At 41.3% G+C, this 12,245-nt stretch overlaps 1 protein-coding gene across 1 annotated transcript; it reads left to right on the top strand.

Moving 5' to 3' along the window:
* The first annotated feature begins 545 nt into the window (after positions 1-545).
* Positions 546-10,508, top strand: LOC121618297 (TLE family member 5-like). Its single transcript, XM_041953715.1, has 7 exons — positions 546-927; positions 4,314-4,411; positions 5,053-5,116; positions 5,561-5,605; positions 5,694-5,756; positions 5,984-6,058; positions 6,572-10,508. The coding sequence occupies exons 1-7, from the start codon at positions 901-903 to the stop codon at positions 6,809-6,811; spliced, it is 612 nt and encodes a 203-aa protein (XP_041809649.1). The 5' UTR covers positions 546-900; the 3' UTR covers positions 6,812-10,508.
* Positions 10,509-12,245: the final 1,737 nt, after the last annotated feature.

The following is a 12,245-nucleotide window of genomic DNA, read 5'->3' as shown; positions in this document are numbered from 1 at the left end:
GTGGTGGTATCATGCAGGCTAAAATGCACCCTGATGTCTCCACATCCTTGACAAATACCACCTGGGGACACTGAATGGCCAAGAACAACACATAAACTTTACTAATTGTCACTCCAATTTTCTCCTTCAAATGTATGCAGTCAGCAAATTCTGCAAGATGCCATTGAACAAAAACATTTTTTTCATTTCTTATTTGATGCTTTTTCTCTCTTTGAGGGTAAATGTCATAAATTGTATTTAATTGCAGGGGCATTAGGGTGGTCAGTCAATTGGTGGTGACGTAAACACAATTTACCAAAGTAGAACTGTGCACCGTGTGAGCATAATATCGCACATTACATTTATATATCTGACAATTTTGTCTTAATAAGCGCATTCAACCATGCGGATACAGGTCTTGAAACGAGATGTTGACGGGTATCGAACTCGGCTCCAGGGCCGGCAGCTCCGGCCCTGGCGGCTGTGACGAAGCGCTTCAGTTCAGCTCTGTGTCACACGGGGCGCCCGCTCCTCCGCTGCTCGGTTTGTTTTCCGGGTGATGCTGCTCTTCTCTTCAAAGCAGAGGAAAGTCGGGGGCTCATGTGTCAACATCCAGGGTTTCCCCGGGGAGGTGTAACGTTAACGTTATTCCAAAAAAACCTGATGTTCGCTTGAAGACCGTTTCGTTTTTGCTAGCCTCGTCATCCTCGGAAGCTGTGGTTTTTCTCACTGCAAAGACCAGAAGACGATCTTCGGCTCCTGCTGCTTTGACGTTAGCTAACGATATTTTAAACGATGACAGAGTACAAAGTGCGAATAGCGTCTCCAATCATATAATAGTATCTGGGGACCTGTTAGCTTAGCAAGCTAGCCTGGTTATTCGATTTAGAACAAGGGAACACGGCGAAGCACACTGCTGACATGATGTTTCCTCAATCAAGGCACTCGGTAAGTTGGCTAGTTGAACTTGTCCCAGTAGGAAACTAAGCAACTAAGCAAGCTGAGCTAATGCTAGCTAGCAACCGACAGCTGATACTAGCTGTGCTTGCTGCAGGTTGCTGTCAGCTTGCTTCACAATGCCAGACCTCTCTTCATCTCCTCACGACGTTTGGCCCGTTATCGTGGAGGAGAGATGGCCGTTTAAAGCTTGAAATTAATCTAGATGCCAGCTATAACGCTTGCTTACCGGTATTTGGCTGCTAACACGGTCTGTCGCTAGCTAGCTGTTTCTCAAAACGGCTAATTTAACAGTTGAGTTGATAGCATGAGAGTAAGTTCTGCGTTGGTTAGCTTAATTCACCGTCAACAAACCAAATTGCACAAATGCAAGGGTACAGCAGATGTGTATACAACAGTTGACTTTGACAAAGCAATTTGGGCTCATGTTTTGAAAATATTTTATTTCTGAAATGATTGAATGTAAGTTACCAATACTGCAGAAATATTGGGCTGTTTGTCAGCCATAAAGGAGCTCTGGTGAATTCATAGCAAAATGAGTCCAACAGCTGCTCTTGAAGGCCAAAAAAATGCAGGTAAATCATGCAATATGTTTACTATAACAGTCTAAGAAGTCATGACTACAACTAATGTCAAAATAAGTGCATTAAGCAGTCACTGTCAGCAACCAGCAAGTGAACAAAATGAGGCTTTTAAATGATAGTGAGGTCAGGAAAGAGGTGCACATACAAGTAGACAGAAATTAGGCCTTAACTTAAGCAACACTCCTATAACAGTGGATGTTGCTGCAGAAGTTTGCATGCTAATGAGTATTAATATTTGGAAAAATATATAGAGGTGAAACAATCAGGACTGCATCTCATGATAATTTTCTTTATTGATTAATTTGCATATTAATTGCTAGATTCATTGCTGAATTGTTTGGTCCAAATCAGAAAATTGTGACAATTGCTATCACAGTTTTCCAGAGTCTAAGGAGACATCTTCAGACCCAAAGATACTCGCTCACAATGACATTGAAAAATGAAAAGCAGCGATTGCTCACATTGGAGACGCTGGAACCAAAGTTTGTTTGTTTAAAAAAAGACTAAAGTGATTTATCAAAATCTGTTGATGGACTAATAGATTAATCAGCCAATCATCGCATAGTCAGTTTTTGAACATCACAATATAAGAAGAGCTTATGCCAGACAAACTGCAGTAAGCAACACACGCCCAGAGCAGGAAATGACCCTTTAAAACCACAGGTGAGGGAAGCGCCGCAAAAGCATACATAAAATAACACAGAGCATTAACTGAAGCACCATCGCAAACACTCGCACTGTGGCGTCTCGTGTTCATTTAAGGTTGCATGTCAAATATTTGCTCAAAAAAAAAAAAAAAAGCACATGCATTTTCTTGTTGGTTGGTTTCAACATGCGACTGCTGTTCCTCTTTCTGAGTCGTGTGACAAGCCGTACTGGACCAGCTTTAAACTGCTGGTGACTTCGATTAGAATTAGTCTCTCAAGGTTTATGCGTCTTATAAGCATCTTATTTTTGGAGAGCTGTGGCTGACAGTTATTTTCATTATTGATCACTCAGTTATATCTATGATTAATCAATTAGTCTTTTAGTCTAGAAAATGTCAGATAATAGAGAAAAATTCCTGTCACATTATCCCCGGTGCCCTGTGTGACGTCAACGTCCGACCGTTTCAAAACCCAAAGATGCCGAGTTACAGCGATGCTTAATATAACAGAGAAATGCAGTAAATTCTGACATCGTGAGAAGCAGGAAAATGAGGTTTAGTATCCTCTTTTTGATTAATTGATTGTCAGAATATTTTCGCCCGATTAATCAATTGATCATGTCATCTTTAATTGTGACTAGAGGCTATTTTTTATGATCGATTAATCAGATTATTAAATTTACTGTCGAGCACCTGAATGTAAGAGAATATTCGAGCATGCCTATCCAACATTTCCCAGAAGTGACAGCAGTTGTGTTGAACAATGCATCGATTCAAAAAGTCTTTCAAGTAATCAGTGTAAATAAAGTAAACTAATAGTTTCAGCACCATATTACGTATAACTAATAAATCCAGTGTGTGTTTTGGATGCAGAGGTCTGACCGCTGTGTAACAGGTCGACTCCATCCTCTCTGTTCAGTCTCATAATCCCACTGGAAACCTCTTGCCCCTGTGCCACTTATTTAGAGAGTAATGAGGTTTAGGGCATTAGATAAACCCTGGATTACAGCTTTGGACGGATGGTTTAAGTGTAGTCTATACATATCCAGACTTCTAATGCAGCCTCTAAATACCTCTCACATATGGTCATCATAGGCGCGCTTTAATCTCGCCTTCTGTAAACACATTTCCTCAATCACAGCCCTCTGTGGTCCTGAGAGAGTTCAGCCGGGTTTTCTTAAGGACAGATGTTGCATATCGATTTGTCAGCGAGTTTATACTGCCTGCTTCTCCTTAGGCTGACCTTCAGTTTAGATATCCTCTCAAAGAGTTAATCTCAGAGGTCAATCTAATGTTTCTAAACAAACCTAAGCACACACAGCGCCCCATGAAATCCATTTTCATTTTTTCCAGATTCTGTTTTTTTTTTTTCAAAGTTACCTGTTTTCCTGTTTTAAATTTTCTTAATTCTGTGTTTTGCGATTTGAAGCACATTTTGTGACCAGAAAGATTCTCTAATCATGTGGATGAGTACAATTTCAGCTGTTCAATATGAAAATCATAAAAAATTAATGAATATGAATCATTTTGATGAAAGAGAGTAGAGGAGTATTTATTTCATACGGCACTTGTGCAGGACAGCCTCCATACGCTGCTCGAACACACTGAGTAAGTGTGTCTGACGGAGGCTGCTCTCCTCCTCGTCTACAATGCTTGACCAGAAACGGACGTAGCTTTTTCATTTCTTCCATCGGAATATCTGACTCTGCACATACAGCCACGAAGCCTTCAACAAACCTCTTGCGTCTTTTGATGTGGTTACACTTGTGTGAGACACCAAAACATAGCAGCATAGTTTTTTTTCTCTTTGCTCGGCTGAGACTCTATACCAAAATATATATAGATATACCGTATATATAGAACTTTTACAGCTGATTCTGTTTTTCTTATCAAATTGCAAGTTTCCTTCCGTGTTTTCTGCATCGCGGAAATCATCTGATGCTACATTGAATGAAACGCAGGCATTTTTCAGGAACAGGACACAGACATGTGCACCACTGGAACCAGTGTCTGCAAAGGACATTTGGTTGGGATTAGTTAGAAAATGTTTAAAGCAAAGGTTGTGAATCCAATGTGTGGTTTCAGAGTAAATTTCTTGTTGGAAATAAATTAATAATAAAAAAAAACGGGCCACATTGTTTTTCCAGGCATCCTCTCAGTCCGGTCAACCCCTCAAGTTCACCACCTCTGACTCCTGTGACCGCATCAAGGATGAGTTCCAGTTCCTCCAAGCACAGTACCACAGGTATGCAGCTAACAACCAGACACACACTTTAATATAGTTGCAAACATTTTCACATAGTTTATTCTTATAGCAAATGCAATTGACTCTGGTAGAGTAGCTCTATTCAAGGCAGCTTTTTCTGCTTAGTAAGAGACACATCTCATATTGAGCAGGGCTTTGAGCTCAACCTTTGTTTTTTCTGGAAGTATGGCGCTTAATACAAATGTCTGATTAGCATGGCAACTGCCTCAATGTAGATATGCCTTAAAATTTTGTGCACATGCATTTGTACTGAGCCTTTTTACAATTGGGTGTCTGCATTGGCCGAAGTGAGTAGGAAAACATTGTTTATTCATATTGGCTTAAAAAAAAGATGTTGTCTGCCCTCAGTGCTTTTCTAATCCAACAAATCCATATTGTTTGAATAAAAGTTCATTTGGGAAATATTTTGGTAAATACAACTTGTTTTTTTTTTGCTTAGAAGAAGATGAGAGGATCAATACCCCTCATGTCTGATTTCTGAGTATGAAGCTGGAGCCCACAGGCGACGTCTTAGCTAAGCCTAACTCCCAAAATGTCAAACGCTTCCTTCACAGAACAGATGCATATGCTTGCCTTCAAACTGACCTCGTTTGTTTCATATTTCTGCCTTTTCCGCGCAGTTTGAAGTTGGAGTGTGATAAACTGGCCTCTGAAAAGTCAGAGATGCAGCGTCACTATATCATGGTAAGTGTCTCTTTAAATCTCGTCACTGAGACGTGGCTGTTTATCTGATCTCCTGTAACATACCAGCCAAAGTCACTTAGTGCTGCAGTGTAATGTCCAGACCGTCTCCATTTATCAGCTCAGCTGTACAGAATCACGGATTTGGGAGCGAACGCGTTTTGCTTAGTGGCTTCTTATCACATGAGCACCAACAGATATATGCTTCTAAAGCGTCTCTGATAGCCCGTGATCAATTACAGATCATATGACAAGAACCTCTGTATTTCTCAATACATAAATTACGTATATGAGTACATATTATATATGATTCTGATTCAAAATTATGTGTATGTTTTGCTCTTTCTGTTGTTCTGAGGTGTGTACTGAATACAGAAGGATTAGTTTGTGAGTCTATGGCTTCAGTTCATTGTAATGTTTGTCTTTTTCCCCCTCTTTGTTTTGTAGTACTATGAAATGTCCTACGGGCTGAATATTGAAATGCACAAACAGGTAATCACCGTCTCCTATAATCAGTCCATCTTTTAGTAGCTCAGATCCTAGTTTCCTGGTCTGACCTGTTTTTTTTTTTTCCTTTCAGGCTGAGATAGTGAAGAGACTGAATGGGATCTGTGCTCAGGTGCTGCCTTACCTGTCACAAGAGGTAATGACATGTTCATGAATATGTTCAATCTCCACCTGCACCACCTGAAGCAGACATGGGGAAACTAATCAAACCATTTTCATTGTGCAACCTTCAGGCTGGGTTTTATTTAGCAGTGCTCAAACTTTTAACAAGCTTAATGTTTTACTGTTTATTCTTTTAACCATGTGAATAATTAGCCCATCTGAAGAGTTTATGACCACGTGCTGTCTTTCACGTCGTTTCAGCATCAACAGCAAGTCATGGGCGCCATAGAGAGAGCCAAGCAAGTCACGCCCCCTGAGATGAACTCCATCATACGGGTGAGCTGAAGGCTTTTCTCCCTGCGAGTGGGTTTAGATAATGGATGAATCATGTCTCATCCCCAGCATGAAATAAAACTAAAGCAAACCGTACAGAAAGCCAGTAGGTTACAGTGACTTTGTGTACTGAGTGGATCTTTTTATCTTTTTTAGTTAACCTGGTTGCAACAAGTAACATTTCTTGTTTAAGTGAGAAGTTCATTTTGTGTAATAAGATAATTGCTTGCTAGCATGTTAACGGGTATCTCACCAGCTACAACACTACAAAAGCTAACTCCACAGCTAGTCACTGCTTCACCAGTCTTCTACCACCACCTACTTCATGGATAAACTACGATGTCCCACTTTTTTCAGATTTTCAAGACGTTGAAAGCATTTAAATGGGGAATATTAATGTTGAAAGAAATATGCACTTAATAAGAATGTTGTGCTGCATTATGAGGCACTGAAACATGCAAAGCAGGAGCTCTAACTCATGAACTCAAAACCTTTTGTACCTTTTGTGTGTTTCAGCAACAGCTCCAGGTGCAACACCTGTCCCAGCTCCAGGGCCTGGCCCTGCCTGTGACCCCGCTGCCGCTGGGCCTCACCCCTCCCACCCTGCCCGCCGTCTCCTCCAGCTCCGGCCTCCTCTCCCTGTCCTCCATCTTGGCTAACTACTCCCACGGCCAGGCCCAGGCGGTGAAGGAGGACAAGGCCCGGGAGGCCGCAGAGAGGGCGCCCCGAGGAGAGGACGGGGACAAGTCAGATTAATGCAGACACAACAAGAAGGTTTGGAGGGGGGGGGGTGTGAAGCGTCGGGGAAAAAAGCAAGGTAAAACTGTAAATGGAGATTGGTGTAAGTCTGGCTGCCTGTCTGCAGAGTGTTGATGTAGAAGAGTAACTGCAGGGATGATGACAAGCAGAGAGGACAGAGGTGAAACTTTTGGATGTGCAGAGAACGAAACTGCTGAATGGCTGAGAGTTCAATGTTCTTATTATTTAGTGGTAATCGGCTCAGTTCAGGCTTCTAGACCTTAAATAGATGCTTTTTTAGCGTAAGCCACTGTTGTTAGGCTTAACCAAGATAAATGTTTTTCCCATTTGGAGTGAGAGCTGAGGAGGAAAGCTAACAGCGGTGTCCCTTACATGGATCTGCCTCTCACAGGTTTATATTTCTTTACCTTTTTTTTTTTTTGTTATCAGATCTGTTTTCAGTGTTTTTTTTGTCAGTCCCGCAGATTGTTTCTTGCTGGCCCCTGTCTGCCAGTCACAGAAAGCAGTTTTAACAACATCTTACTCCTTTCCCTCCGCTCACTTACAAAACTTATCTTAAACAATAGCTCCTTCATCTTTTTTTTTTTTTTTCCAAAAATGAAAAAATGTTGCCTAGAGATGTTTGGACACTGATATTGTTCTTTTACGTTCTTGGAGCCAAACTAAATCTTAGTCTGATGTTAAATGGGATGTTTTTAAAGGGACATTTCACTTGTCAGGTGCATTCAAACATAATCCTCGCAGCTTTTCACCATTTTCCTTCATACGACCAACCACTGGATGCGTTACCTTAGCTGTGTACCTCAATCCCAAATAAATGGGATTATATTAACGTTTAAAAACCTATAGTTTGTACAAATGGTAGTATACCCATCTTGGGGGTTAATTTGTGTTTCTTAGGCCTAGCTGCTGCTGCTGCTGCTGCTACGCACGCTACATGGCACGGACCATGACTCATCTTTAAATGACAAGACTTTAAGCTCTGAAAAAATTAGACTTTATTTTGACACGTTGTTTTCGTGACGTTAAAGACAGGCTTAATTAGACATTCAAAACGTGTCTGTGTGTGCTCGAGTGAATGTGAGCGGAAAGAAGAAAACACTTGTTTAATTTAACTTTTTTTTTTTTCCTTAAAGCACCTTTTTGTATTTTCCTCACCCTCCCACGCTCCCGCTCCTTCCTCGTACTGGTCCACTCTTTAACTGACCAAGACAAACTTGAACAGGATCTAAACTTCAGAACCAGGCAGTCGTAAAAGACACACATGTACTGTATTTCTGTAAGTTAGCACACTTCAGTCTATACTGAAACTGTATCAAGCACCTGTCTTTTCCTGTCTTGTTTAACTTGTGTGTGATTGTCAGGGGGAGATCTTCCCTTTTTCTTTTTTTTTTTCTTTTTTTTTTTAATTTTCAACATTGATTTAATGAAGAATGTGTCCGGGGTGAGTTGCTAAAGCTCTGTAAGCAACATCAAAAAGTGTTCCCACAGAAAACAACACATTTAACATGATACTCACAGTCAGAATTTGAGATGCAGACGTCTGGACCGAAGCAAATGTGAGCACATGACATACTCAAAACCTTTTAACAATTTTTGTATGTAGTACAATTCACCAAAATGCGAAACTGTAATATAGTCAAGTCAATATCCAGATTGCAGAAGCTGCACTTTTTTGATGAACATGAAATGTGTGACAAACCAGCATTATAATGAAGTACTGTCGTGCTAGAGAGATGTGCTTACCCACAAGTCTTGTTTGTTTGCAAGAGACCCCAACAATTGTCACATCGTTATGATTTTAATAGATTTTTCAGTGAAAATGAAAATGATGAAAAATGTCCATTCTCGTTAATCGTGAATCGTATGAAAAATATGTCAAAATAATTTTACACCATATTGTGCGGCCCTAGTATGTAGTACGGTTTTGAAATCTACTAAAGGCTCCAGGATGCTTCATCAGAAGCTTCTCCTCTCCGACACTTTTCAGACATCGTAATTTGAACAGCTGCGCCTGATTCTTTAACTTCACAAAACCAACAATCCGACATTCACGCCCATTCAATGCAGCAGTGAGGCAGGCGTGAGGAGGTGATGAAGCTGGTGTAAAGTATCTTCTCTCCCTTTGAAAAGTGTTAGAAGTGTGCACTGTAATCCACATATTTACGGTTAGCGCTGTAGCTCAGCAAGCAAACACCGTCCACCCCTCTCTATGAGGATTTTTTGCCCCACTTTAAAGTATGGCCGTTAGAAGCAGCTATCAACGGCCATGCCTTCTGACCTGGTCGAACTACTCCAAGCAGGTTTTGAGTATGTATTGTGTTCACACTGGAAAAATGTTCAAAACTGGCCGTCTTGAGCATACTTTGATTTTCGAATATGTTGCTCATTGATTGCATTGTTAGACAATGCAGTGCACGAAGGAAACGGACGAGCTGCTGTGCACAGCTGGAGAATATTTAAACTATTGGCAGATGGTGGTGAAAAGACCTCAGAAAACAATTACTGGAAAAGCAGTTTGATTTCCTTTTGATGTTAATTTTAATTGGCAGTGGCTTTCTGAAATCGCAGTTTAATTGACCTCCGATGGAGTGAGTTGCATCATCAGTATAAAGTATAAAACTGTTATGTATGTTGATTAAATGATATACTTTAGCATATTAAGGTTAGTATACTGTTCATACTGCATGCAGTTAGTGTGGAATTGGTGTGTGGTTGAGGAGTACGATTGTTCATATTTGAGGCAGCAGAGGGCAGCAGTGCTCTCTCATTGATCATTAGTAAGTCTGATGTCTCCTGATTGTCTGCCGAGGTCCAGGTCAGTCTGCCGTGCTCACTTTGTCACCGCCGCTCTCCTCTCGTCTTCATTTCCTGACTGTGGGCCGAGTACCTGCAGGCTGCAGGTGTTGGCTGTTATTCCCCTGTAATGTGAGTGCTTTGCAGAGCTTTGACACCCCACCTTTAAACGTCTGAGCACGTCCGAGATCGGAGCTTAAACCTTTTTCCTCTGTCTTTTAATTTGAAAAGCACTTAAGTTGTGGCTCAGTGCTCCTTTTTTTTTTGTTTTCTTTTCCTTCTTCCTGTCTGTACTAGTGTTGGGGAGATTTTCCCTCCCTGGAGATTTGACCTTAACATATCGAGAACAGATCATTTGCGCTCTTTATGCCGATGTCAGTCTCTGTAGAAAAGCTCCTTTGGCAAAACTCAGACATATGAATGGTATGTGTGTTTGTTTTTGCTGTGAAGGGCCAATTTGTATACATATGAATATATCAATATACATATTTTTTAAAGCATTTTTGTATGTTTCAAAGCTGCTTTTTAACGTGTGTGTATCATGGAGGATTTGGTGTTGTACGTGTGCATTACAAGCCTACAGTTAAGAGAGGCACAATGTTGTATACCATGTTGTTTTTTTCCTGTTTTTTCTCCCATTCTCTCAGTAGACAGTAACACTTAACATTGTTTTCTAGGTTGTAAATGTTTTATCCTTTTTTTTTTTTTTGTGCAAACAAAAACCAGTTCGATGTGTTTATGAACACAGTCTCATTTTAAGATACCTGGGACAAAAAAAACAAACAAAAAAAACAAAGATGTAAACAAGCAACTGTGTACTCTAATGAGAATGAATCAACCTTTTAGCAGTAAGGAAGCTTCTCTGGTGCCTTACAAATAAAAGACGTGATTGAGAGTGGCCGTTTGTCTTTGGCTGGTCTGTGTGGGGAAAGGCTGAAGCAGTCCGAAGGGTGAAAACGCAGCATTAAAAGGGCATCAGAATCATTTCAGCGCTGGTTCATTGAAGCTGAACTGAAGCTTTCGTGAACCTGTTGATGAAATCTTTTTCGGTATGAGGTTGGGTACCGGCTGACTCAGATGCAGTTAGCATTTTGAAGGATGACTTTCAATACAGGGACATGCAGACTCACAGTGTGTTCAAAAATGAAGTGTTACAAAATTCCGTTTGGCAGTAACATGTCGCTGGGTGAGTCAGCACCAAACCATTTTAGCTGTGTTGTCATTGGCATTTTGCTGAGTCAAACAGGCTAAAGCGCGCCTGATCCACCTCCAAACAGGTTGAGGTGACGTCTAGCCAACCTGTGGCGACCCCCCTTCTCCCCCTCAAACAGTCGTATATCGTGAGACTCAACTTTGTTCAGCTCTTAATAGTTTTGTAGCTTCCAACTGAACCTCTGTGGTAGGAAGTTTGCTTTCTTTCTTTCCTGTGTCCCTGTTTGTACTCTGCTTTAATTTACCGTTTCATGTTCGCTTTCAGCTGTATAGCAGTCGTGTTGAGTTACTGCTGATGAAAGCTCAACATTAGCTGCTTCAAAATAAAAGCTTTCATATAACAACATAACCGGGAGGCTTTTATTGTGAAGGATGTATAGGAAATGAAATGTGTTCAGTGAATTAGCGGAGCTTTGTTAGCAGCTGTTGTGTGCAGGGAAGAACAGGTTGACGACTTCTGCAACCTGCCCGGCTGTGTGGTGGGAAAACACTTGCAGCAAAATTAGCATGGGACCTTTTAATGTGGAGAGTTCACAGGAAATGTGCTTGCCCACCGTTTACAGCCGCTCCTTTGACAATTTGTCACTGCCATGGATCAGCCTGCAGCTTTTAAATCAATTGAAGACAAGCGAGTCATCAGTTAAAGGTATAATTTGACATAACCAGGTGGCTTCCACTCAACATATCTCATAATACCACTTTGTACCCCCAGAGGTGATATATAGCCCACTGTAGTTTCAGCTGGGAGATGTATGCAAGCGAGTTTCACAATCAACCACGCTTAGCTTTTTTAGTCAAATAAAACACACTTTATTCAAACTGGACAGAAACGAAATAAAATTCACCAGCACCGTCTTGTCTTTCCAATGTTGAAACAGTCACAAACCGACCCTGCTTTTCCACGCTGACCGACATGACCGACCCTCCTCTCGTTGCTCTCCCTGTTCACGCCTCTCCTGTCCAGGTCAGAACCGCTGTAAATTACCTCTGCACTGTTTTCCCTTTCGCCAAACCTCCTTCGGTCTTGAAGGCTGTGTTTGATCCAGATCCAGCCATCTTCATTTGGAGGCTACTGAGCTCGGTTCTCTTTGAGTTTTCTTGCTGGCGGTGGAAACGCCAACAATCCTCCGATACTCCGAGCTCCCAGTTGTGTCCAACTCCGGTCAGCTATTAGGGACACAAGTTGCACAGCTAACTAGCTAGCAGCAGAAAGTACTTACATCCAAAGATAGCCAGAGCAAAGAGTTTAGTGAGCAGCAGTTGGCAGCTACTCTGGTGATATGTGTTTCGCCGTTATGCTGTTTGTTTAGAGTGGCCTTCAACACGTGGACAATCTTACACTTTGTACCTTTTAAAGACGCACCTTCAGGGGTGCAGCCTGTTGTAATGGAGATTCAAATTAACAGCATTCAGCATTAACAGT

Source organism: Chelmon rostratus, chromosome 15 (genome assembly GCF_017976325.1).
Source record: "Chelmon rostratus isolate fCheRos1 chromosome 15, fCheRos1.pri, whole genome shotgun sequence".
NCBI lineage: Eukaryota > Metazoa > Chordata > Actinopteri > Chaetodontiformes > Chaetodontidae > Chelmon > Chelmon rostratus.
The sequence above is the reverse complement of the archived record's forward strand: the minus strand, read 5'-3'. Positions and strand labels throughout refer to the sequence as shown.

What these genes read in the sequence shown, in the direction of transcription:
- LOC121618297 (XM_041953715.1), top strand. Translation starts at nt 901, where the DNA reads ATGATGTTTCCTCAATCAAGGCACTCG. An exon ending in TGCAGCGTCACTATATCATG is followed by an intron (nt 5,117 to 5,560) that starts GTAAGTGTCTCT and finishes TTTGTTTTGTAG; the next exon opens with TACTATGAAATGTCCTACGG. An exon ending in ATATTGAAATGCACAAACAG is followed by an intron (nt 5,606 to 5,693) that starts GTAATCACCGTC and finishes TTTTCCTTTCAG; the next exon opens with GCTGAGATAGTGAAGAGACT.